This window comes from Capricornis sumatraensis, chromosome 22, assembly GCF_032405125.1.
Source record: "Capricornis sumatraensis isolate serow.1 chromosome 22, serow.2, whole genome shotgun sequence".
In the NCBI taxonomy this organism is placed as follows: Eukaryota; Metazoa; Chordata; class Mammalia; order Artiodactyla; family Bovidae; genus Capricornis; species Capricornis sumatraensis.
The window spans coordinates 8,508,349-8,533,308 of record NC_091090.1 but is presented as its reverse complement, the minus strand read 5'-3'; the positions used below and the strand labels follow the sequence as shown (position 1 = coordinate 8,533,308).

The window sequence follows — 24,960 nt, the reverse complement described above, 5'->3', positions numbered from 1 at the left end:
CACTTTGGGCAGAATCAAGTGTTTCTAAAGGTTGATAAGGGTATTATAAAGGTAAGCTCCCGATGGCTGTTTTGGTTCAACTTCTCGCACTTTGCTATAAACTGCTGAAAAAGCTTTAGATGGAAAACAGATGGGTCTCAGTTACAAATAAAGATTCTGTGGATGGTAAAACTTGAGAAGCTTTTGAGGTCAGATCTCGGGAATACCATGTGGCAATGCTAACCTTTTAAGAAAGCAAATGATCCTTTATGTTTCAGAAATTCAACAATTTTGCAGAGAAAACAAACTGAAATCTTGCTTTATTTTCTGATCACAAAACCGACTGTGAAGCTTTCTGACAACTAATAAATGCCAAGGTAGTTGCTGTTAAAAAAAAAATTGGAAATGAAAGAAACACTTAGATTTATCAAAGGGTGGGAAAACTCAAATTTCATACCTGTATTTATGAATGATGGCATTAAATAATTTCCCATCTCTCCAGCAGGTGGTGAAATTTTCACACCGAATCCCGGCATAACCCTCCGTGGCCTGCTGCGTCCACAGTAACAGTCTCTCTTTCGCTGACATGTCTTCTGACTCACCAGTAACATGGATATCAGATATCTAAACGGAACAGAGAATGGAAAACCATTAGGAAGGAAGGAAGCTAACACAGATTAAGAGCCTACTATGTGCCAAGTACTTTTTACTTAATCCTTCTCTCACTTGTAAGATGACAATGTTTCCCCCATCTCCATCGAGGGAACCTGAGTTTCAAAGAGATTAACAGAAAAGGAGGATTTAACCCAACCATCTCATTTTTTTTCATACCAAAATGTCCCAGCGCTAAAAAGTCTCCATTCCTTTTTACTAATCAGATCTGTTTAAACAACTTAAGCACATGTTTTTCCAAGTTCAAATGGGTCACAGTAGAACCTACAAATCAATCTACGTTACCCATCTTCAGAGAAGAATCTGATCCAGCAGGTATTCTGTGTAAAGAAAAGGAGAACAGCCCCTTCTCCAACTAACCACACTGCTTAATTATTTGGCCAGAAGTCTTTCTGACTTTCTCATGAAGCTTCATTCAGTTTACCCAATGAGAAATTTTCATCAAATAATTTTTCCCTATACTTTGTTTGCCTTATTTTTTTTTTCCATCTCTTCCACTGAATGATAATAAAATAGTCACCAGTTCACATGATCTCCATTTGCTCATGGCCCTTTGATAAGGGTTCTATTTAACCTGCTGATAATGACGTTAAGGCACCAAGTGACTCTGGCAGGGGTCAGACAGTGACTCCCCAGCCAGGATTAAAACCAGCAGACAGCTGTTCCCTCAGTCAGTGGTGATGCCAAGCCAGGGGGTCAGGACAGGTGGCCGACCAGGGTCAGATGGAAAGGAGGGCGGTGGGGCGGGGGTGTCATCCTACACGGGAAGGAAAACCCCTCAAGTCCGACCCGGCCTCGAGAGCTGGCCACCGGTCCCCTCACTCAGGGACGTCCTCCAAGCCGGGGGGGGTCAGGACAGGTGGCCGACCAGGGTCAGATGGAAAGGAGGGCGGTGGGGCGGGGGTGTCATCCTACACAGGAAGGAAAACCCCTCAAGTCCGACCCGGCCTCGAGAGCTGGCCACCGGTCCCCTCACTCAGGGACGTCCTCCAAGCCGGGGGGGGTCAGGACAGGCGGCCAACCAGGGTCAGATGGAAAGGAAGGCAGTGGGGCGGCAGGGGGGGTCATCCTACACGGGAAGGAAAACCCCTCAAGTCTGACCCAGCCTCGAGAGCTGGCCACCAGTCCCCTCACTCAGGGACATCCTTTCAGGCCTGTGAGCCAGCATCCTCTTCTATAAAACGGGAGAGAGCAGGCAGGAGCAGGGACCATTTAAGACTCCCTTCAGTCTGCGGTCTGAGAGGCTAAGACACTGTAAAAACGACACAGAGGCAGAGGTTCACACAGGCAGGCAGGCAACTGACAGCAGAAAGCTAACAACCCGGACTAGAGAAGCCCTTTAGCCTAGAAAGATGAACGGATAACGATGCGGTGCACGGGTTCACTGGAATATTACTCCGTCATACAAAGGAATGGAGCAATGCCACTCACAACACCATGGACGGACCTGGAGATGATCACACTGGCACGTTTACGTGGAACCTAAAATATGACAGAGACGAACAGAAATACACTCCCGGACACAGAGAGCAGGCGTGTGGCTGCCAGGGGGAGGGGAGTGGGAGAGGGGCGTGGGCGAGCAGGACTGACAGATGCAAGCTGTTACACACAGGGTGGAGACCAACAAGGTCCTGCTGCACGGCACAGGGAACCAGAACCAGGATCCTGCCATCAACCAGAATGGAAAAGAATATGAAGAAGACTGTAGACACAAACGTGTAACTAAGCTGCCCCGCTGTAAAGCAGACATGAACACAACACTGTGTACACTTCAATAAAGTTTTTAAAAAGTTTTGCATGTACATGCAAAACTAGCTGTTTCTGCAAGACCTGAGGACACAGGGTGGTATTTATAGCAGTATAAAAAAAGGGCAATAGCTGGGTAGAGGCAGGGACTGATTTCTGCAGGGTCAAGAATGTTCCAGTCCAGTCCAGTGCCAAAGGTAACTGCCTATTAACAAGGAGGGTCAACACATTTCAACCACGGGGTAAGTTTAACAGGCTACACTGCTGCCCAGCACATCCAGGGAAAGATATTAAGGAAGAACAGTTACCAGGCCTGAAAATGGCTAAACACCAACCAGGAGAAAATAATATATTCTATTAAATGAGTTCCTAAAAGTTCCCAAACTTGTTGTAGCATGTTACACTCACATACACTCTATCAGACCACTGCACATGCAGACACTAGTTTAAAAGCTATAGTTTTAAGGGGTATATTCAAATATGTTATGAAGCAAATTTTAACATATCAAAGACCACTAATAAGCCTTTCACCTACTCCTTCAATTTCCAGTTAGCTATTATTCCCACTCGGAAGTTAAAGCATTTTTAGATATACTGTTATCACTCACCATTGCCTACCTAGGTATATCTAACTTTTATATGTATCTAGGTATATCTAACTATGATATGGAGCAAAAAAATTAAAAAGAAAAATAAACCAAATGCTAAACACTGTAAATCTGAACTTGCCACTCACGACTCCTAATGTAAAATCGGCAGAACAACCTGACTCCTCCCATCAAGGACAGGCCAGGTGGGATTCTAGGAAGGAACCAGGCCTCTTCCTCCAAATCCTGGAGGCACACAGGGATCACAGAAGGTTTCAGCTCCTGCTGTCTGGGTTCAAGTCCCAAGTGCAGCTGCTAACAGGATTAAGACCCAGAGCTACTTAACGTGGGCAGATCTAGAGATGACCAAACTAAGTGAAGACAGAGAAAGACAAACATCATATGGTATCACTGATATGTGGACTCTTAAAAAGTGATACAAACGAATTTATTTAGAAACTAGAAAAAGACTCACAGACTTAAAAAACAGATGTATGGTCACCCAAGGGGCAACGTGGGGGGAGCAATAAATTAGCTTAGCATTAACATATACATGATACTGTACATAAAAGAGTTAAATAACAAGGACTTACAGAGGTTTCTATATAATATCTTGTAGTAATCTGCACTGGAAAAGAATACTAAAAAGGATATATACATATATGTATAAATGAATCACTTTGCTATATATTAGAAATTGAGGCAGCACTGTAAATTAACTCTACTTCAATTAAAAGAAATGACCTAGAGCTATTCACGTCATCTCCCTAAAACCCATCTTCCTTATTTTTAAAACATAAATGATGATATAATAACATCTTTCTAAAGTTTAGGCAAGATGATCTACATTAAGTGCTCAGCACAGGGCCTGCAGGTAGAAAACTCTACAAATGTCAGCTTCTCCCACCACTTGATGAGCAGTACTTGTTGCTTCAGGCCTCTCACCAGCGACCTGCCAGCCAGCATCCAACACAAGCAAGATGTTTCAGACCAGAGCTCCTTCTGGATGCTGGAAGCCTGCATGACTCTCACCCGAGTCACTGCCGGCTGCCACCGAGGGCACGTGCTTCCTCCCAAGGAGCCTCTCGGACCTTCCCTCACCTCTGCTTCATCTCCCCGGACCCAGTGTGCCTCCACTCCCAACTTTCCAGAAGCATCTACTCTGCAGGAAACAAAATCTGCTCACCTCCAGCACCCTGCTTCGGCCTTTCCATTGAACCCCAGCCCCTGCCGCCACGCCCCGCAGCACATTAAGTCCTGGACACCAGCAGGCACACGAGCAGGGCACGCTTCCCACCTTCCCCAGTGGTGGAAAGCAGCAGCTCTCAGATCATTATCTGCGGCACAAAGGCCTCGCCTTCGCACATCTGGTCACTCTGTGCCACCATCTACTTCCTGTCCTCAAGACGACCCACGCTCCCAGCATCTAGTGTCCGCTAGGGGGCCCCGCCTGCATCCAGGGACCCATCCTCACAGGCCTCAGCCTTCTCGCCATGCCGACCGGTCACATACCCTCAGCTGGATCTTGTTCGCTTGAGCCTGCAATTCTGTGGCTTCCGACAGCAATGGCCATTTTTCCAGCACTTTCGCTCCCCAGCTCCAGCTGGACCGACCAGAGGCCCAGCAACACTGTGCAATCCTGCACCGGCCAGACTCTGCCCTGTCTCTGAGCCCTCCGCTGGCTTCGCCGCCTCCTCCCTCTGTCTCCACCATGTGACCCCTCACTTCACCCGCTGTCCTCAACTTCCTCACCCGGCAGCCACCCAGACGGCCTGAGCCCCGATCTAGGCGGTCTGTCTCCTCTGTGGGGATGTCCGCGTCCCACGTGGACCACCGCCTCCTCGAACCCCAGCTCTAATCTCAGCCGGGGGCTCCAGGAAACACGCCTTTTCTCCTCAGCGTATGGCCGGTCTTCCTACCCCTCTGAGAACTTCTGTCAGCTCTTCACCATGTGGTGAAGCGCCTGCCCCGCCCGCTCCCCCACCGTGTCTGGCATCACCTTTCGTCATCTTCACAGAGAAAAGAGAGACACATAAGGGCCCTGGCCTGTCATCCTGGGTCTCTGTGAGGAGCTCCCCTCTGGGTGGTTGCTCTCAGTATGTACAACGCCCAAGTCTCTTCCGTCCTAAAATGAGTAAAAACGAATAGCCTTCATAAACCCGGTTTCCTCTGTACTCAGCATCACCTGGAGAAGGCGATGGCACCCCACTCCAGTACTCTTGCCTAGAAAATCCCATGGATGGAGGAGCCTGGTAGGCCACAGTCCATGGGGTCGCCAGTCAGATACGCCTGAGCGTCTTCACTTGCACTTTTCACTTTCATGCACTGGAGAAGGAAATGGCAACCCACTCCAGTGTTCTTGCCTGGAGAGTCCCAGGGACAGCGGAGCCTGGTGGGCTGCCGTCTATGGGGTCGCACAGAGTCGGACAGGACTGAAGCGACTTAGCAGCAGCACCACCTCTCTCTCTTGTTGGTAAAGCACCTGGAGAAACGACTCTGCGCTTTGTAACCTTTATCTTTACTCCTCAGCCTGTTGGGTCTCGGCTTCTGTCCCAGTCATTCCATGGAAAGTAAGAAGGGATGAGCAGACAGAAGGAGGGGGTCCGCGCTCGTGACTCTGCTCACAGGAGCGGGAGAGGAGACGGTCTGTGCGCGACGGTCAGCGCTGCCAAAGCTGCGCACCTGCGCGCTTCCCGAGCCCTGCAGAGACAGCAGCGGACCGGGCGGCGCCGGCTGCCCCGGGACTGTGGGGAGCAGAAGCAACTGCCTTTAGTCAAGACCACCAACTCCAGGTTCCCGTGTCAGCATCAACCCCTCCTAAGACACAGCCACGACAGACCGAAACCACCCCGGGCCCAGGAGAGCCTCCCGCCTCTGGAACCGACCCGTGTCCGGTGAGTGAGTCTCCTAAACAGGCTCCGCGCACCGCACCCGCCCCTCACCCCACGGACACATCCGTCCGCGTCAGTCTTGGCCGGTCTGCCCAGGCCCAGACCATTCTCCTTCTGTTCCACGGTCAAACCACACGCCATCAGACGCCCTCTCTCCACAGGGGCTCTGCTCAGGCTGCTTCTCCCCTGGAGCATCCCCGCCTCCCATACCCCCGCTCAACACAGACTCAAGTGCTCAGTTACCTTCATGAGGAAGGGGCGGGAGACCTGCGGGAAGGGAGAGAGGGGACCGGGAGGGGGAAGGGAGGGAGGGGGAGGAGAGGGAGGGGGAATGGAGGGAGGGGAGGAGAGGGACGAGAGGAAGAGGGGGAGGGGAGGAGGGGGAGGGGAGGAGGGGAGGAGGGGGAGGGGAGGAGGGGAGGCGGGGAGGAGGGGGAGGCGGGGAGGAGGGGGAGGGGAGGGAGGGGGAGGGGAGGAGGGGGAGGGGAGGAGGGGGAGGGGAGGAGGGGGAGGGGGAAGGGAGGGAGGGGGAGGGGAGGAGGGGAGGCGGGGAGGAGGGGGAGGGGAGGCCAGGGAATGGAGGGAGGGGGAGGGGAGGAGGGAAGGGGAATGGAGGAAGGAGGGGGAATGGAGGGAGGGGAGGAACGTAGGGCGGAGGGGGAAGCATCAGAAGAAGTGTCATGTTTGCACTGGGGATGAATGAGTTTTAGCCTACTGTGTAACCCTTGTCACCTTAGGAAATAAAAGATTTCCAACTAAGGTCACTTCGCAATAACTGCCACACCCCCAGCCACTGTCTAGGAGTGCCCGGCAGCGAACCCAGGCCTGGAGATTACTCAGCGAGAGCCCAACGCTACCCAAGTGTCATCTCGTTTCTGTAAAACAGTGTCATAAACTTAACCCAGGATACAGTCTTGAAATGTCTTTTCAATGCAAGAAAAGAAGCCGAAACCCCTTCGGAGAGCTCACTCCGACTTCCCTCCCTGCGGACGGGGGGCAGGTGTGGAGGGCCAAGCCTCCCGTGCTGGTCAGCTGAGGCTGCCAGCCTCAGTCCTCTGAGCAAAGTCAAACGCCACGAGAAAACTGGGCGGCAGCCACACCCGCTTTTTACCACTATGCCGTCATAGTTCTGGCATGTGGGAAGGGAGGGCACACCAAGGGCCAATTTCCAAAGCTGACTCACACACTCCCCAGGCGACTATTCACAGTTTTATCATATTTAATTCTATCCAAGGCAAATGCAATTTTTAAATTTTTAAAAAAGAATTTATGAAAAGGTTAAACAATCAGACATGTAACAGCAGAAAGGCAACATCTCCGAGGCTGAGAGGACTAAGAAATGTAACTCAGAGAAGCTATGACTTTAGGAAAGGACTAAGGAATCTAGGGAACTCTAACTGGAAGATCACGGAGCCTGCTGTCAGCCCCTGGTTTCACTGGTGAACAAGCTGAGGACACCGGAGGCTCCAGGATGTGTCCAGGGTCTCAGCAGACCGGCTGGGAGGGCCCGAGGCATGGACCTGAGGCTCCTAAATTCCAGCTCAGGACCTGCAAGAGGAGAGTGAGTGAACTCTCTACTTCACATTTAGAACAGACAGCTATCCTGCCAACTCGGACTGACCTTTCCTCCGGGTCAGGAACCCCGGTGCGTGCTCACTCTCAGTGCTGGGGAGATGTCTCCACTCGACTGTGGTAAGGCTTAAGGGTCAAGGTGGAGAAGGAAATGGCAATCCACTCCAGTGTTCTTGCCTGGAGAACCCGGTGGACAGAGCAGCCTGGGGGGCTACAGCCCATGGGGTCACAAAGAGTCGGACACAACTGAGCGACTAACACTAGACTATACTCACACTGGTCACGTGGCCATCACTAAAAAACCTACAGAGAACAAATGCTGGAGAGGCTGTAGAGAGAAGGGAGCCCTCCTACAGCGCTGGTGAGAACGTAAGTTGTTGCAGCCACTATAAAAAACAGTATGGAGGCTTCTCAAACCACTAAAAATAGAATTAGGGTATGATCCAGCAATCTCACCCCTAGGCATATATCCAGGCAAAACTGTAACTCAAAAAGATACACATACCCCTCTGTTCATAGCAGCACTGTCCAAAATAGCCAAGGCACGGAGAAAACCTGAATGCCCGTCAACAGATGAACAGATAAAGACGATGTGGCACGTATATACAACGGAATGTTTTTCAGCCACAAGAAAGAACAAAATAACGCCATCTGCAGCAACATGGGAGCCTGGTGGGCTGCCGTCTATGGGGTCGCACAGAGTCAGACATGACTGAAGCGACTTAGCAGCAGCAGCAACGTGGAGGCAACTAGAGATTATCACACTAAGTGAAACACCTCAGAAAGACAAATGCCACGTGGCAATACTTACATGTGGACTCTGAAATATGACACAAATGGACACATCTATGGAACATAACAGACCCACAGAGAGAACCTTGTGGTTTTGAAGGTGGGGGCGGGGAATAGCAGATGTAAGCTATCATACATGGGAGGGATAAACAAGGTCCTCCCGCACAGCACTATACAGGGACTATATTCAGTATCCTGTGATAGACTATAACGCAAAAGAACATAAAAAAGAATGTGTGCATAGATACATACACACACACACATACATGTATATACATAACTGAATCACTCTGCTATACAGCAGAAATTAACACAACCGTGTAAATCAACTAGACTTCAATTCAAAAAATTTTAATTAGAGAAAACATTTAAGTCTTCTGACTCAAGAGCTAAGTCCCCTTTCCTCTGCTACACCAAATCAACAGTGACACTCCACAGCATTTCGCGAAGAGTTTTATCCACTGAGAAACCAGCTCATTTTACAGAAGCAAAAGCTGACACAGTGGGTGTGGGAAAGGTAGCTGTCAAAGGTTCCTCCCTGCAGAACCCAAATCCCTACTGGTTCAGAGAGCTGGACACGAGCGCCATCCAAAGAATTTCAATTCCTTCATGTATTTGTGCTAAAATCTAATTGAGAGAGTTTACACTCTAATTGAGAGAGTTCAGGTATTACCAAGGAGGAAAGCAGGAGGTTGGAAAAGGTGATCTCAGGATGCTTCCACCTCTGTTAACACAATGATTTCAAGACTGAAAGCTGATCCTTGGGAGGAAAGGTACTGCAGAGCCACGGAGGGCAGTGACCTGTATTCCATCCCCAACCCCATGGCTTCCTGGGCCTTGGTTTCCTCTCATCAAGATGTACACGCACGCACGCACGCACGCACGCACGCACGCACGCACACACGGTTCAGAACGGTGCCTGCCCACGTGAGCAGAAGTGACTGCACCAGACTAAGGGTTATTCCTGACAATTTTTTACTCACACTGCTGGACACTCTAGTTAGGCAAAAGCAAATTCCATACAGAATGTGCCAAAAGACACAAATATTTCCAAGCCAGGATGTTTGCTTTCAGAGACAATCTCTTCAACGATGTTTCAACTGTTTTGGCAGAAACCAATGTAATCAACACATTTTTAGTGCCTGCTTCCAAGTTTCAAAAATGTGTGAAAAGGCTTCACTAAATATTCTTAACTGCAAAGAAGGCACATGTATTTTGAAAATTGCTTCTCGTTAAAAAACTGCCTCCCTAAAAGGAAGAGGTAAATAGAGGATTAAAGCAAAATAAAAGCTGATAAAATTCAAGTGCTGATGCTCTACATTAAGGGTCACCTTGAGCAAATGCTCATTTATTTCTTATTCAAATACAGGAGAAGTTAACGTAGATTTAACTATTTCTCTTGTACAGCAAAGAATCTGAAACTTTGACATGTCCTTCATTTAATAGAAAAGACAGTAGCATTTTAACGCTGATACACAGCCACATTCTGTGCAATTATTTTAGAACTAAATTTTCACAAACTGGTTATGAAATCCAAATGAAGACTAGAAAAAAAAATACCCATAAATGCATTTTCATTTAAAAAGATGAAATGTTTCAGAAAGAAATGAGTTAAGTCAACTGTAAATGAAATGACCTTTAAGATCTAGAAAAATGGCACTGATGAACCTATCTGCAGGACAGGAACAGAGTCACAGACACAGAGAAGGGACTTGCAGGGGAAGGAGAGGGGGGCACGGACTGAGAGAGCAACCCCGACACATATACACTACCATGTGTAGAACAGATGGCTGGCGAGAAGCTGCCACGTAACATGGGGAGTTCAGCCTGGTACTCCGACACCCTGCAGGGGTGAGGTGGGAAGGGGGAGGGAGGCTCAAGACGGAAGGAATATACATATGTGTGTGTGTGTGTGTGTATATATATTTATGGCTGATTCGCACTGCTGTATGGCAGAAACCAACACAATACTGTAAAGCAATTATCCTCCAATTAAAAAATAAATTAACTTTTAAAAATCTATAGAGCAAAGCTACTACAGAAAAGGAGAAATACGTAGAATTTATCCTAGTCCTTGATTCTACATACAATTTTGTAGCTTAAGATTCATAGACTTGGTTAAAGAAAAAACTTCTGAATAAATATTACATTTCAGTGAGGCAGATAGGATGAAGCACAAGCTGGAATCAAGATTGCCAGGAGAAACATCAATAACCTCAGATATGCAGATGACACCACCCTTATGGCAGAAAGTGAAGAGGAACTCAAAAGTCTCTTGATGAAAGTAAAAGAGGAGAGTGAAGAAGCTGGCTTAAAGCTCAATTCAGAAAACTAGATCATGGCATCCGGTCCCATCACTTCATGGCAAATAGATGGGGAAACAGTGTCAGACTTTATTTTCTTGGGCTTGAAAAACCACTGTAAATGGTGACTACAGCCATGAAATTAAAAGACGCTTGCTCCTTGGAAGAAAAATTATGACCAACCTAGACAGTATATTAAAAAGCAGAGACATTACTCTACTGACAAAGGTCGGTCTAGTCAAAGCTATGGTTTTTCCATGGGCTTCCTTGGTGCCTCAGACGGTAAAGCATCTGCCTACAATGCGGGAGACCCGGGTTTGACCCCTGGGTCAGGAAGATCCCCTGGAGAAGGAAATGGCAACCCACTCCAGTGCTCTTACCTGGAAAATCCCATGGACAGAGGAGCCTCGTAGGCTACAGTCCATGGGGTTGCAAAGAGTCAGACACAACTGAACCACTTCACTTCATGGTTTTTCCAGTGGTCATGTATGGATGTGACAGCTGGACTATAAAGAAAGCTGAGCACCGAAGAATTGATGCTTTTGAACTGTGGTGCTGGAGAAGACTCTCTCTTGAGAGTCCCTTGGACTGCAAGGAGATCCAACCAGTGCATTCTAAAGGAGATCAGTCCTGAATATTCACTGGAAGGACTAATACTGACACTGAAACTCCAATACTTCAGCCACCTGATGTGAAAAACTGACTCACTGGAAAAGAGCCTGATGCTGGGAAAGATTGAAGGCAGGAGGAGAAGGGGACGACAGAGGATGAGATGGCTGGATGGCATCATCGACTCAACGGACATGAGTTTGACCAAGCTCCAGAAGTTGGTGATGGGCATTGAGGCCTGGCGTGCTGCAGTCCATGGGGTCGTAAAGAGTCGGACACGACTGAGCAACTGAACTGAACTGAACTGAAACTTGAGGTGTTTCTGAATTACATTGTTCTGATACAATGGGAAGTCAATTAATAAAATATCCAACCCCTCTTTACTCAGATGCTGATAATGTCACTTGTACACTATGCACACCCCTCCCCATCCTTCCCTCCTTGGCTTTTCCCTGCACACCACTGCCCTATTCACTGCAATTCACCAAAGGATGAAAAGAAAAGGAAGGTGAAAAGAGGTCAGTCTGAACTAGTTTACATGGCTGTATGACAGGGTGGGATGTCAAAATGACAACATTCTCCCTTGATCCACAGTTTTGCTGTTATTTCAATGATCCCAGTCTAGCACATCCGAAAATATTAACGGAAACTTTGAGAAATAAACAATTCTTAAGTCTTAAATGGCACCACGTTCTGAGTAGTGAGACAAAATCGTGCCCTGTCCAAGTCCGTCCCACCCCTAAGAGGAATCACCGTGCTAGTCACTTCATAAATGGTTCTTGGTTATCAGACTGACTATTGTGGTTTGACCACCTGATGTGAAGAGCTGACTCATTGGTAAAGACCCTGACGCTGGGAAAGATTGAAGGCAGGAGGAGAAGGGGACGACAGAGGATGAGATGGCTGGATGGTGTCACCGACTCGACGGACATGAGTCTGAGTGAACTCCAGGAGTTGGTGATGGACAGGGAAGCCTGGCATGCTGAGCTTCATGGGGTCGCAAAGAGTCGGACACGACTGAGTGACTGAACTGAACTAAGTATTTAAGTACAGCAAAAGTACAGTGTATACAGAGAGGGTTGAGTACTCTCCAGTTTCAGGTGTCCACTGGGAGCCTTGGAATGTGTCCCCTGAACATACAGAGAGTACCATGAAATCCATGGTCTGGATCCCCAAAACCGCCAGGGCATCTAAGCTTACAGCCACACCCCCAACATCTGTAATGAAGAAACGATGGGATGTGTTGGTGTTGGTTCCACGTATAACAGGTGCAGAATAAATGGTAGAGAAATCAAAGCAGAGGGGGCGGGATGGAGGGGTGAAAACAGCACAAGGGTGTGCAGAATCTGCAGATTCGCAGGAACTGAAAGAGATGCACACGGGGGAAGGTGGGGAAGTGGCAGCGGCTCTGAGCTCGGCTGGAGACAGTTCCCGGCGAGACCCAAGCCCTCCCTCACCCCGGCAGAGAGGCCTGAGCAAGTCACGTCTCCCGAGGCTCCACGTCCTCATCCGTAACTGGAGCGAACGACAGAACCATCTCATGATGCTTGAACAGCCCCGTGGGGTGCCGAGCATGCAGCAGGGCTCCACAAACACCATGCCTATTAATAGTCGTGTTATCAATCAGCCCCACATCCTCCCTTTCTGGAAAGGGGAGCCGAGACCTGGAGAAATGCAGGAGGCATCCAAGGCACCCGGCTCTCTGGCAGCAAGGCCTGGTGGGAACTCACACCTCCTGCCTCTGGGCCCGTGATCCACACCGCTTGTCAGAAAACACATGATGAGGGGAAAACGAGGGTGATGCTGGTTTTCAGAATTTAATGTGGTTTTCATGAAATGCATGAGAGGGTGCCTGAAACATATGCAGTGTTCTCACATTCCACCAGAAGATACTGTCATTCCGTTAAATCCAGGGTAAGGCTTCATCTGGGGATGACTCCACCACCCCAAGGACCACTTGAGAACATGAAACGAAATGAGTGTCCTGGCCACAGTCTTGACTGTCGAAATCACCAGCCCGCAGTGATCCAGTGTATTAGGATCACTGGAGTTGACACCCAGCCACCTATATACGTACTTTTTTTTTTTTTAATTTATGTGGCTGCACTGGATTGCAGTTGCAGCATGCAGGATTGTGCAGCTGGAACACGCAAACTCTTGCTTGCGGCATGTAGGATATAGTTCTCTGACCGGGGATGGAACTTGGGTCCCCTGCACTGGGAGCAGAGTCTTAGCCACTGGGTCATCAGGGAAGTCCCACAGCTTATTGCTTAAGAGCTCGTTAGGTAACATTTATGTGTGGTCAGTTAGAACAACAACAACCCATAAAGACAGAAAATAACCACCTTTGTGGAGATCAGCATCACAAGATTGTGAAGAAATGGGACTTGTGAAACTCAAGGAGGAAGAAAGCTTTGTGGGAACAGCTCAAGGGCAACAGCAAGCTCCTCGTCACAAGTCCAGGGAGCATGCGCGTCAGACAAAGAAGGGACCCCTGAGCTCATCACACCCTGCGCCTAAACGTGCTACGCCCTGGCCACCTCTGTGGGTAACACTCACCCTCCCCAATGAACATCAGCGCTTAGAAACATCAACCTCTGCCCCAAGCTCACAGCATCTCCTTTACAAGTCTTGACAGTTCATGTGGGATGCTAAGCCATCATTTAACTCAGCTACTCCCATCTACTGCGCTGCCTTAAGGATCTTATTTAACCCAAGTTTCCATTTCTTAGTTCCAGAAAAGAGGAACTATGTGTTTCACCTATTTAATACAGTTCTATTTAATACAGTTCTTAAGAATGATCAAAAGACAATGAGTCTGAAAGCGTTTTCCGCTTCCAAAGCAATATGCGACTCTGCGATACTTCTGTTTTCACTTATACCTCCTTACCCTAGCAAAGCTATAACGTACTATGACATTTACATCCAGTACGTGCCCAAGGAGGGTCAGCTGAACCCCCTTCTCAGAGCCCCAGAGCCTGGAAGACCACCCAAGGTCAGCTGATGGGGCAAGGATTAAAGGGGAGGTCGGCTGGCCACCTAGAGCAAGAATGACAAATATCACAGGAACGAGGAAGTTCAAGGCAGAGGCCTAAAGTAACTCTAAGCTGAAGAAAACTTCAAAGAATTGTGCACTATTGCGTTTGGAGATTAACTCAAACATCACTGAGCCCAATCCTTACACATAACTGAGTGTAAAAATGGCTCAAATAGAGAAGAAATGAAAAAGATTTTGAAGGGACTATGTCTTGCAAACAAATGCTGGCTAATAGGACACTGAAGGGGCTGAGAGCTCTCATGTCCATCCAATTCTGAAATGGAAAATGGAGAATCCAATACAAAATAAAGAGCCATGCACAGTTCTAACCAAAGATAATTAAGCAGAGTCCACCTCCAAGGTTCTGGGAAGGACACAGTGACAAAGAGCAGCAAGCTGTTGGTCTGATTCAGTCTGCCACAGAACCGTCTTTATCTGGACCACAGCAAAGTGAGACGTCAAAATCCTCAGATAAAATAAGGACTGGAGTGAAGTGAAGTGAAGTGAAGTCGCTCAGTCGTGTCCAACTCTTTGTGACCCCATGGACTGTAGCCCACCAGGCTCCTCCGTCCATGGGATTCTCCAGGCAAGAATACTGGAGTGGGCTGCCATTTCCTTCTCCAGGGGATCTTCCCGACCCAGGAATCGAACCCAGGTCTCCCTCATTGCAGGCAGAGGCTTTAACCTCTGAGCCACCAGGGAAGCCCAAAATAAGGACTAGCCTGCATTAAAAAGTCCACAAACACATGCTGGAGACAGTGTGGAGAAAAGGGAGCCCTCCTGCACTGTGGGGGGGATGTAAATTGGTACAGACACCATGGAGAACATGGAACGGAGGTTCCTTTAAATGGAGGTTCATTTGGAGAAGGAAATGGCAACCCACTCCAGTATTCTTGCCTGGAGAATCCCATGGATGGAGGAGCTTGGTGGGCTATAGTCCACGGGTTGCAAAGAGTTGGACACGACTGAGCGACTTCACTTTCACTTTCACTTTAAAAACTAAATACAGAGCTACCATATGATCCAGGGATCCCAAGCCTGGGGATATATCCAGAGAAAACCATAATGCGGAAAGATACAGGCACCCCAGTGTTCACTGCAACACTGTTCACAACGGCCGAGACATGGGGACAGCCTAAGCACCCACCAACAGGCAGATGGGTAAACAGGATGTGGCGAATACACACACACGCATATATGTAATAGTACTCACATAAAAAGAGCAAAGTAATGCCATTGCAGAAACACGTGTGGACCTAGAGATTACTATATTAAGCGCAGTAAGTCAGACAAACCCATGACTGCACTTCTATGTGGAAGCTAAAAAAACCATACAAATGAATTTGTTTATAAAACAGAAACAGACTCAGATACTTCGACAACAAATTTATGGTTACCAAAGGGGAAAGGGAGCAGGGGGAGAATAAATTATGAACTGGGATTAACATACACACACTAGTATATATATATAACAGATAATTAACACAGACCTGCTATATAGCACAGAGAACTCTACCCAACATTCTGTGAGAAAGTGGAAGTGTCAGTCACTCAGCTGTGCATGACTCTTTGCAACCCCAGGGACTGCAGCCCATCAGGCTCCTCTGTCCATGGGATTTCCCAGGCAAGAATACTGGAGTGGGTAGCCATTCCCTTCTCCAGGGGATCAATATTCTGTAATAAACTTAGGGAAAGAATCTGAAAAAAAAATGGTTATAGGTATATGCATAACTGAACCACTTTGCTGTACATTTGAAATGAACACAACATTGTCAATCAACTACACTCCAGTATAAAATAAAAACTGTTTAAAAAGTGAAAAAATAAGACTATTTATTCCATTTGGCATTCCCATAGATGTGAGCCTTTTGTTAAGTACCTCCATACCACAACTATTTAACAAATATGGTTGACAGGTTTATGACCTATTTTCACATGTATTTTCCATTGAAGTTTCAAAAATCATTAGCTACACAAAGTATAAAGAAGGGCTAAAGTCCTTGGCATGAAGATAACTCAAGGGGGGGGAAAGGCTTATGTACCACTTAAGAAACAGATTTTAAGTTTCCACTCATCAAAACATGTAAGGCTTCCTTGAAGCCAAATTGTGCAAATAAAAAAGCAAAACAAAAACCAGATGGAAAACATATGTGAGCAAAGCCAAGTGGTTACGTTCATAAACACATAGCAACCAAGCAGCTTTCTTTCACACTGACCTCCATGTCAGACCTACACGGATAATGGACTAGACCGGATGCTTTCTTTTTCAATGTAACCAGTGTAAAATGTGAACAGAAAGCGTGACATAACACTGACAAGGATGGGGGTGGATGCAAACAGGAACCAGCTTCAGGAGGGCCAACGAAAGCCGATGACGACCACGCACACTGGCCCGAATAAAGCTGCATCTGGTCCCTGGGCAAAGAATCTCTGCCCAACAACACGATGACTTTGCCACAAATGTTTCATATCACATTTACCTCTTATTTCTGGATTTTTTTCTTAAAAGGCAAAGTCATCAACTTAAAGAAAAACTCATCAACTGTCAACTACTCACATGTATAGGACATTGCTTGGGTGATGGGCTTCTCAGGCAAGTATATCAATATTTTACATTTTAAAGACAAGTAAAAATCCCAGAGAAGTAACTTTGTCTAATGCTAAATATCTGTGTTAGGAATAAAGATCGCAACTTCCTGGCAGTCTGAGTCATAAGCAAATTCCTATGACCCGCTGTCCAAGTGAGTTCTGATTTTAGACTTGGCTGGAGAGGAACTCATGTATCAGAGAGAACAGATTTGGTCAGTTTTATCTGTGCCTGCTGCCCCCAACACACAAACACACATGGAATTGAAAGCAGTTATGTGAGTGTCCCTATGTATGGACACAGAGAACTGGAATTTGCCTTTTGTATCAGCAGTCAAACTTATGGATCAGCAAGTCCAGACTGACTGATCACTGCAGTGTCTCCTCCTTACATCCGTCTTGTCAAAATTGTCTTTTTTATTTAACTGTTGTTTGCCAAGGCTATTCCATTGGAAAAAACAGGAAACATTAACTGCAGAAATTCAAAAGACGTGCCAAGTCTTCCAATAACAATAAAAATGTAAAGGCTTTAAAATAAAGTCATGATTAAAGAATGCATCACAAAAAATAAAATCAAAATCCAACCTAGTGAAATGCATCAAGAGCTTTCACAGAGATGACCGTAAAGAGAGCATCCACAAAGGACAAGCTGCAGAACCTCCAGCAGCTATGTGCGCCTGGAGTCCTTACTTACACGGTGAACTCAGGATCCGGCTGTACTTACCTCCTCTGTGTCCTTGGAAGGGAAGGACGTATTATCACAGAGGGAAGGACATCTCTTTTTTCCAAACTGGAAATGGTGTGCTTCCTGAAGGCAAGGTCTTTCCGTGTTTTGCTTTTCTTGAATACTGCTGTCATTTTTTGATGGCTCTTCAGAAAACCCACCATTTTCAAGTGATCTCTCTGTACCACAGTGAATAGAACTTAAGCTGGCTGCCTTTCGCGAAGAAAAGCCACCCGTTTTTCTCTGGAATGTTCTTTTTCTTGTGTTGACATCATCAAAGTGGTCCTTCCTCTTTGCATGGTAGGGGGTGCTGTCTTTTTCTGAAACCCTCTCCTCTGGTTTGCTGACTCTGACTTGGGTTTCCTGATGTTGAGAAGGGCCCCCCGGGTGATGCTGACCACTCGCCGTCTGGGGCTGGACCCCGGCCTGCAGAGTGAGGCCAGGGCTGGCCCCCACCTCCTGCGCCAGCCCCCGGGCCCGGGGGGCTGCCTGTCCCCTGGAGAGCGGGCGGGCGCTTCTCTTCCCCTCATCATCAAGCCGAGGCCCTCCTGACTCTAAGTCATCTGCTGCTTTCTTAGTCAGGTCCCGTCTAAAGTATTTTCTTCTTCCAGCAGAGTACTTTTCAGGTCTCAGAGGAGCTTTGGCAGGATCCAGATACTGTTCTTCTTTCTCGGCTCGCACACATCCACAGACATTCCCCATTTGATTTGCAGAAACTCACAGCTGCACAGAGTCCCTCATTTCAAAAGCCGGCGCTTCCTCAGATCTCCACGCAGCCTAACTCCTCAGACTTTGTGACCATCCTTTTCAGTGTGAGGCCATCTTGCTCATGAGAAAGGCACCCGCAAGAAACGCCGTGGCATCCTGCCCAGCCAGCCCTGGGTCTCATTAGACGCCGTGGCTTATTTCTGGCCAGCAATCCTCTTAGACAAACATCACTGCTCACTGTCAAATGACATGCTGATGAGCTTTCAAGGCAAACCCTTAGCCTTGTTGCATAAAAACATTCTGACCCTCGCTTTCCTTTCGGTTTTCTGAAATGTAGTTATACTACCCAAGTCTGCTCTAACCTTTGGAACGACTGGCGATGCAAAAAATCTGAGCGCAAACAGAAAGCAAATACCAGTCAGGAGACGTTTAGCAAAGTGCCTTTCAAACTCAGTTCCAAAGTGCCTTTCAGATTTAGTTTCAGAGACTCCTGACTGTACAACTTTTTTACTTAAGAAACACAAACAAATGTTGGCACTTGCCCCAAAAACTAGGCTCAGAAACCTCTATAAACTTTATTAAGACTAATTTAAAAACAGCAACCACACACACGCAAAAAACCAAAAGAACAAAAACAGAGTGATCCACAGCTGAAGGAGAGATAATACATGCTAAATTCCTAAAACATTCTAGTCAAATCATTTCTAAAATCAATCCCTTTAAATAGCTTGTCATATTTTTCATATGACAAATTTCCAAGCCATTTCTCTTTCTATGATCATTAGGATTTTCATATGAGTAGCTTGATAAATTTTATGATTTCAAGCTTGAAACACTTAGCCAAAAGAAACACCTGTGTGTTCTTACACATGACTTAAGGCAGTTGAACTTTACATGGAACTTTTATACTTGTACCCTAGTTAAATATTATGCAGTTTTACCATGGCTGTGCTGTATAAATAATAAATCAGAACGGAGCCTGATGACCCAAGGTGTGCCTCTTTCTAAGACTGAGTCACTGATATGGTAAAAAGGAAATTAGTATCATATGACTAGTCTTACACAAAAGTTAAAATCAGCTGACTAATAAAAAAAAATTGGTAACTGACTTTCTCTAGATTGTCTTTAGACTGATCCAAAAATGGAACTCATATTTTTCTAAACGAAGCTATTCGATTAAATAGTCAAGTTAGCAATGTGCCTGATAATTGTCAATAACAGACGTGCACGGTGAGGTTTTCCTTAATCATTTCAAGAGGAAATTAAACAATCTCTATCAGAAAAAAGAATTATATCCTAGAAGACAAGCTGGTAAAAATAAAGCTTCCGGCTGGTTTGCTTTTAATTTATTCTCAATGTCTTCATTGGCACTGGGACGTTTTTCAAGAGAACTTAGAAGTCAATGGCTGGCATGAGCACTAACATAACAAAGGTACAACCACCGACTTGCACTTCCTTCCAGCCCCACCAAACCCAGAAGCTGCCCCTCTTCAGGCCACTGCACACTGCTGTCCCCCACTGGAAACGGCTCCACTGCAGTCTCTGCCTGGTTAGCTGGCATTCACCTTGCAAAGCCTGTCTACAACATCAGGGCCAATTTCCTCTATTCTCTAAGACCTTCCTGATCCCACCCGAACACACCCTCCTCTACATCCCTACTTTTATGTATACTGTGACAGATTCAACAGCCCAGATTATAGTCAGTATTACAAACGTTCTCCCAACAGAGCAATACACTTCCATCATCTTGGTGAGACGACTGGGATCTGGGACCCTTTGTTGCAATACTTGCACCTGAACAACCCTCTCCTGCAGCAACAAAGTACAAAGAAACCGTACGGGACTAAAACTGACTGCATGCACACAGCTGGGGCAAATTCTGGGCAAAAGATACAGAGAGACCAAAAAATCCAATTGCCACTTTTGAAGAGCCCAGAGCAAAAGCAGGGTATTGCGCATGCCCCCTGCACACACCACCACCAAAGGGGTGGGCACACCACCTGAGCCACGCCTCCAGCCCAAGCCCCGGTCAGGCCCCCACCCTGACCCCACGTGAGGAAGGCGCTCATCCCACCTCAGGGACAGAGCAGGGAACCTGTTCTCACTTTCCATGCTGCAGCCAGGAGCCCCCAGAAAGCCCTGCCTGAATTTCTTATCTGGCCTCTCACCAACTGCCATTGATTAAGGAGGCCAAGAACCCTAGTCGGTCACATAGTATCTCTGGACCTAGCATCGGGTATCTCACACAAGATTACTGTACTGGCAACACTTAACCTTCAGACTGCCCAGCTATAACAGACAGTCAATTTGTGATGCTCAAATAAAAATTTTTAAATCAATAAATAAATTGGTCTTCTGAAATCACTTCCCTTATTTATGTAAAGTATAGAGGAGAAAAATGTCCCAGTCATGTTGAGTGAGGATGATTACCACTGCTATAAATAGCCTTCTGTCTTGGCATAAAAAATCATTCTAATCTTAAATTATCATAGGATTAAAAGTATTTCCTTAAATAAAAAGGAACATTTCTATTCTATACAAAACATTGAAATGCTCCATTTTAAATAAACCTTGATCTAATTTTAAAATACTGGTGATAATCTAACAGTCATAATATCTTGTAATGCAGGTCCTAAAATACACTGGATTTCATAAAATATGCCACAGGATCATATTAAAAGTAAAAGTCTTGGGAGTCTGGGATTAGCACATGCATTAACTATTGTATATAGAATGGATAAACAAGGTCCTACTGTATAGCACACGGAACCATATTCAGCATCCTGTGATAAACCATAATGGAAAAGAATATGGAAAATACTGTGTGTGTGTGTCTGTGTGTGTGTAAAACTGAAACATTTGGGGTATAGCAGAAATTAACATATTACAAATCAACTATATTTATATAAAAAATAAATTCAAAGAAAGAAACAAAACTTATGTTGGTACTTTTTTGGCTGGTCCTCTTCTCAAAGCCTCTTGATGAAAGTGAAAGTGGAGAGTGAAAAAGTTGGCTTAAAGCTCAACATTCAGAAAACGAAGATCATGGCATCCAGTCCCATCACTCCATGGGAAACAGATGGGGAAACAGTGGAAACAGTGTCAGACTTTAATTTTGGGGTCTCCAAAATCACTGCAGATGGTGATTGCAGCCATGAAATTAAAAGACGCTTACTCCTTGGAAGAAAAGTTATGACCAACCTAGAGAGCATATTCAAAAGCAGAGACATTACTTTGCCGACTAAGGTCTGTCTAGTCAAGGCTATGGTTTTTCCTGTGGTCATGTATGGATGTGAGAGTTGGACTGTGTAGAAGGCTGAGCGCTGAAGAATTGATGCTTTTGAACTGTGGTGTTGGAGAAGACTCTTGAGAGTCCCTTGGACTGCAAGAAGATCCAACCTGGGATTTCTTTGGAAGGAATGATGCTGAAGCTGAAACTCTAGTACTTTGGCTACCTCATGTGAAGAGTTGACTCATTGGAAAAGACTCTGATGCTGGGAGGGATTGGGGCAGGAGGAGAAGGGGATGACAGAAGATGAGATGGCTGGATGGCATCACTGACTTGATGGACGTGAGTCTGAGTGAACTCTGGGAGTTGGTGATGGACAGCGAGGCCTGGCGTGCTTCGATTCATGGGGTCGCAAAGAGTCAGACACGACTGAGCGACTGAACTGAACTGAACTGAACTTCTCTCTTCCAGAGACACTTAATATATAATTCTTTCTTTAACGATTCTTTGCTTTCCATTTCCCTCAACTTAGGGTCTAAACAAATTGCCTCTAATTTCCGACCACTTACATTTCAGTCTGTTACTTTCTGCTCTCAGGAACTTGAACGGACCTTCCCCCAAACCCCCGGGGTCTTCCCAGACAAAACTACCCACTGCACTCACTGCTAACTCTGTCAGGCCCTCTGGGGGCATTCCACGCTGCCCACCGTTCCCTTCTCTTGACATTCTCTTCCCCTGGCTCCGTCAATGCTGCATTTTCTTGCAGCTACAACAAGAAATGAAGTCCACGTTTCTCTCTCTTAGGAGAATTCTGGTAAAACTGACTATAATCCGGGGTGACCAATCCTTCTCAATATAAATAAAGAGAAGGACGAGGGGGCGCTGCAGGACCGGGAAGGTGCTGGAGGGAAAGCAGGCAGTCACTGATGCCAGCCGGCTGTGGGCCAGGCCCCCCGCTCCTTCTGTGTCCCCAGGTGGATGGTTCCCCCAAACTTCTGTCCTCTCTCTCTGCTCTTCTCCACCGGCCCCTCCTCTCTGACAGACTCAGGACCCTCGCCTTCTGGAGACCCCCAGGTTTATCGGCGGCACCTCTGACTCCCAGGCTCCGCTCCGCCCGCATCTCCAGCTGCTTGGCAGACACAAGCCGGGGGACCCCCGCCCCCGACACACGTCAAGCCCACCAATGCTATGGCCTTTCCCTCTCCCCTCACCTCCACCTCCCCGAGCTGTCCGCTGGCTTTTTACCTTCCGGGTTTAACAGCTCAGTGGCATCTTTAACCAACCCCCCAAGTCCATCCTGTCTCCCCCCAAACACCACCCTGGATTCACCTTTTCTTCCATACCCAAGTCCTGGCCTTTAACACCCCGTTCTGAGGGCAACACCTCCCCCTCTCCACTCATCTCCTTGACTGCGGCCTGCGGTCATTTGTTGATTTTACTGGAGTCCATATAGAGTTCTAAAACATCATTTTTCAGGTGCAGGACGGTTGGGTGACTTGCTCAACGTCTTCACGGCCACAGATTAAAGAGCTGACGATGACACTCAGCTGTGCCTCCCTCCAGAGGCTGGGTGAGCCCCGACTCTGACATGCAAAATCCAGACATAGCCTGTGTCATCAGCTGTCGGTAACAATGGACTGTTTCCAAAGGTCTCCTGCAGTCTCCTGCAGTTTCAACCCTCAAGTTCTGGATCCCTGGGAAAGTTGCTGAGCAACTCCATATGAATTCTGCTTTATGGCCCCTTCTAGTTAGACTTCACCTGTTCCAGTAACAAGCTTTCGGGTCTGGAGCCAGGCCCCAAACCCCAGGTCCCCTAAGGATGGGGCTCTAGTGATGAGGGTCCCTGACTCCAGCTCCCAGTCATCAAGCCCCGCTGAGCGGACATCTGCCTAATATGTCTGTATCAGCTGCTCTATCGGCTGGCCAGCTGGCCCCAGTCACCTGGTCTCCTGGTCCCGGGGTCCCCTGCTCTGTGCTCTAGTGCCTACCCGAGTCCTGGAACCTGCAGGGCTCTACTTCCCATAGCTGTCCGTATGTGCCAGATTCAGCCTGTTCCCCAATGAGCCCCAGTTACATTATTTCCACCACTCCCCTACAAACCCTGTAGCCCACTAAAAGTTTTTAAATATTAGAAATAAGTCTTCTTCTTCCCAAGATGTGGTCAAAACCACAGCTCCTCTCTAAGCCGGCAAGCCGTGTCTTCCTCGTCCAAGGCCTGCCACACAGCCATCAATGAGTGGACGTGCCGTGTGCCCACCAACACGACACTCCACGACACTGTCCCGAGGGATCGATAAACCAAAGCAAGCGCCAACAGTAGGACTCACCTTAAACCAAATGAAGATTATTTTTTTAATGTATCATTTTACAAAAACCAAAGGATCAAAAGCAGCCTTTTAATTAGATAAAGGGCACTGGTAATTAGATAATAATTCATAGTAATAAATATGCCTTTACTCTCCTTCTATCTCGTTTGAGAAAGTACACTCCACAGGAAACACGGATGGCGCGAATGCAGGGAATCTCTTTGTTAGAACGACACTGCCACCTAGTGTCTATAGCACCAGGAGAAAGCGGGCACATTCAGAAACTGCAGATGGCCAGGACTGTCAACATTTTTATGATTCTAAATCAGGTAATGTTGGCCAATAAACCAAGAAACAGGTCTACATTCAATAAAAGGGAATCTCTGTCTTCCAACTCTTGAGATTACAAGCACTGTTCTAAAAACATTCTAAGCTTCTCAACAACAGGAAAAAGGGTGCCAAGTCCATAAGCAGCATGTTACTGAGGGGAACAATACAAATATATTGTTTAGGAAACAAAGTCCGAATATCATATCATTTATATGTAACATCTGAAAAAAAAAAACTGATACAAATGAGCTTATTTACGAAACAGAATCAGAGGCATAGACTTCAAAAACAAATTTGTGGTTACCAAAGGGGAAAGGGGGGGACAGATAAATAAGCAGTCTAGGATTAATAGATACATACTACCAAACATAAAATAAATAATCAGCAAGGACCTACTGTATAGCACAGGAAACTCTACTCAAAATTCTGTAATAATCTATATGAGAAAACAATCTGAAAAAGAATGGATATACGTACATGCCTATGAATCAATCTGCTATACCCCGGAAACTAACACAACACTGTAAATTAACTATACATCAATATAAAATAAAAAACTAAATTAAAAGAGAAACAAAGTCTGAAATTTATTTTCCCCTGTTGGATGTGAATGCATAATTCACCCTTCACATGAACCACTTGAAAACCATCAATGAGGTTAAAAGAAACGACAATTAAGAAAACTGGGCTTACCTGAAAGTGCAAAATTATTGTCCATATTAATCCCAAAGTCAATTTGGGATTTCCATCTGTTATGTCATCATTTCTAATATTCACTAATTTCACCTGTTTTGTGAAAAGAGAAAACAAAATGCTTTTCAACCAGCCCATGAGTTATTTTTACCTACATAAATGATTCTAAATTAGATATAAAAGAAGCTTGAATAAT

At 46.5% G+C, this 24,960-nt stretch overlaps 1 protein-coding gene across 8 annotated transcripts in view; it reads right to left on the bottom strand.

Annotated features, from left to right (window-relative positions):
* Window positions 1-24,960, bottom strand: part of DST (dystonin) — a 522,626-nt gene that overhangs the window by 228,208 nt on the left and 269,458 nt on the right. For all 8 annotated transcript variants that reach the window (XM_068960483.1, XM_068960482.1, XM_068960484.1 and 5 more), the window contains 2 exons: window positions 24,765-24,857; window positions 437-603 (listed from right to left, as the gene is read on the bottom strand). In XM_068960483.1, coding sequence (XP_068816584.1) covers window positions 437-603; window positions 24,765-24,857 — 260 coding nt within the window. The remainder of the gene's footprint in view (window positions 1-436; window positions 604-24,764; window positions 24,858-24,960) is intronic.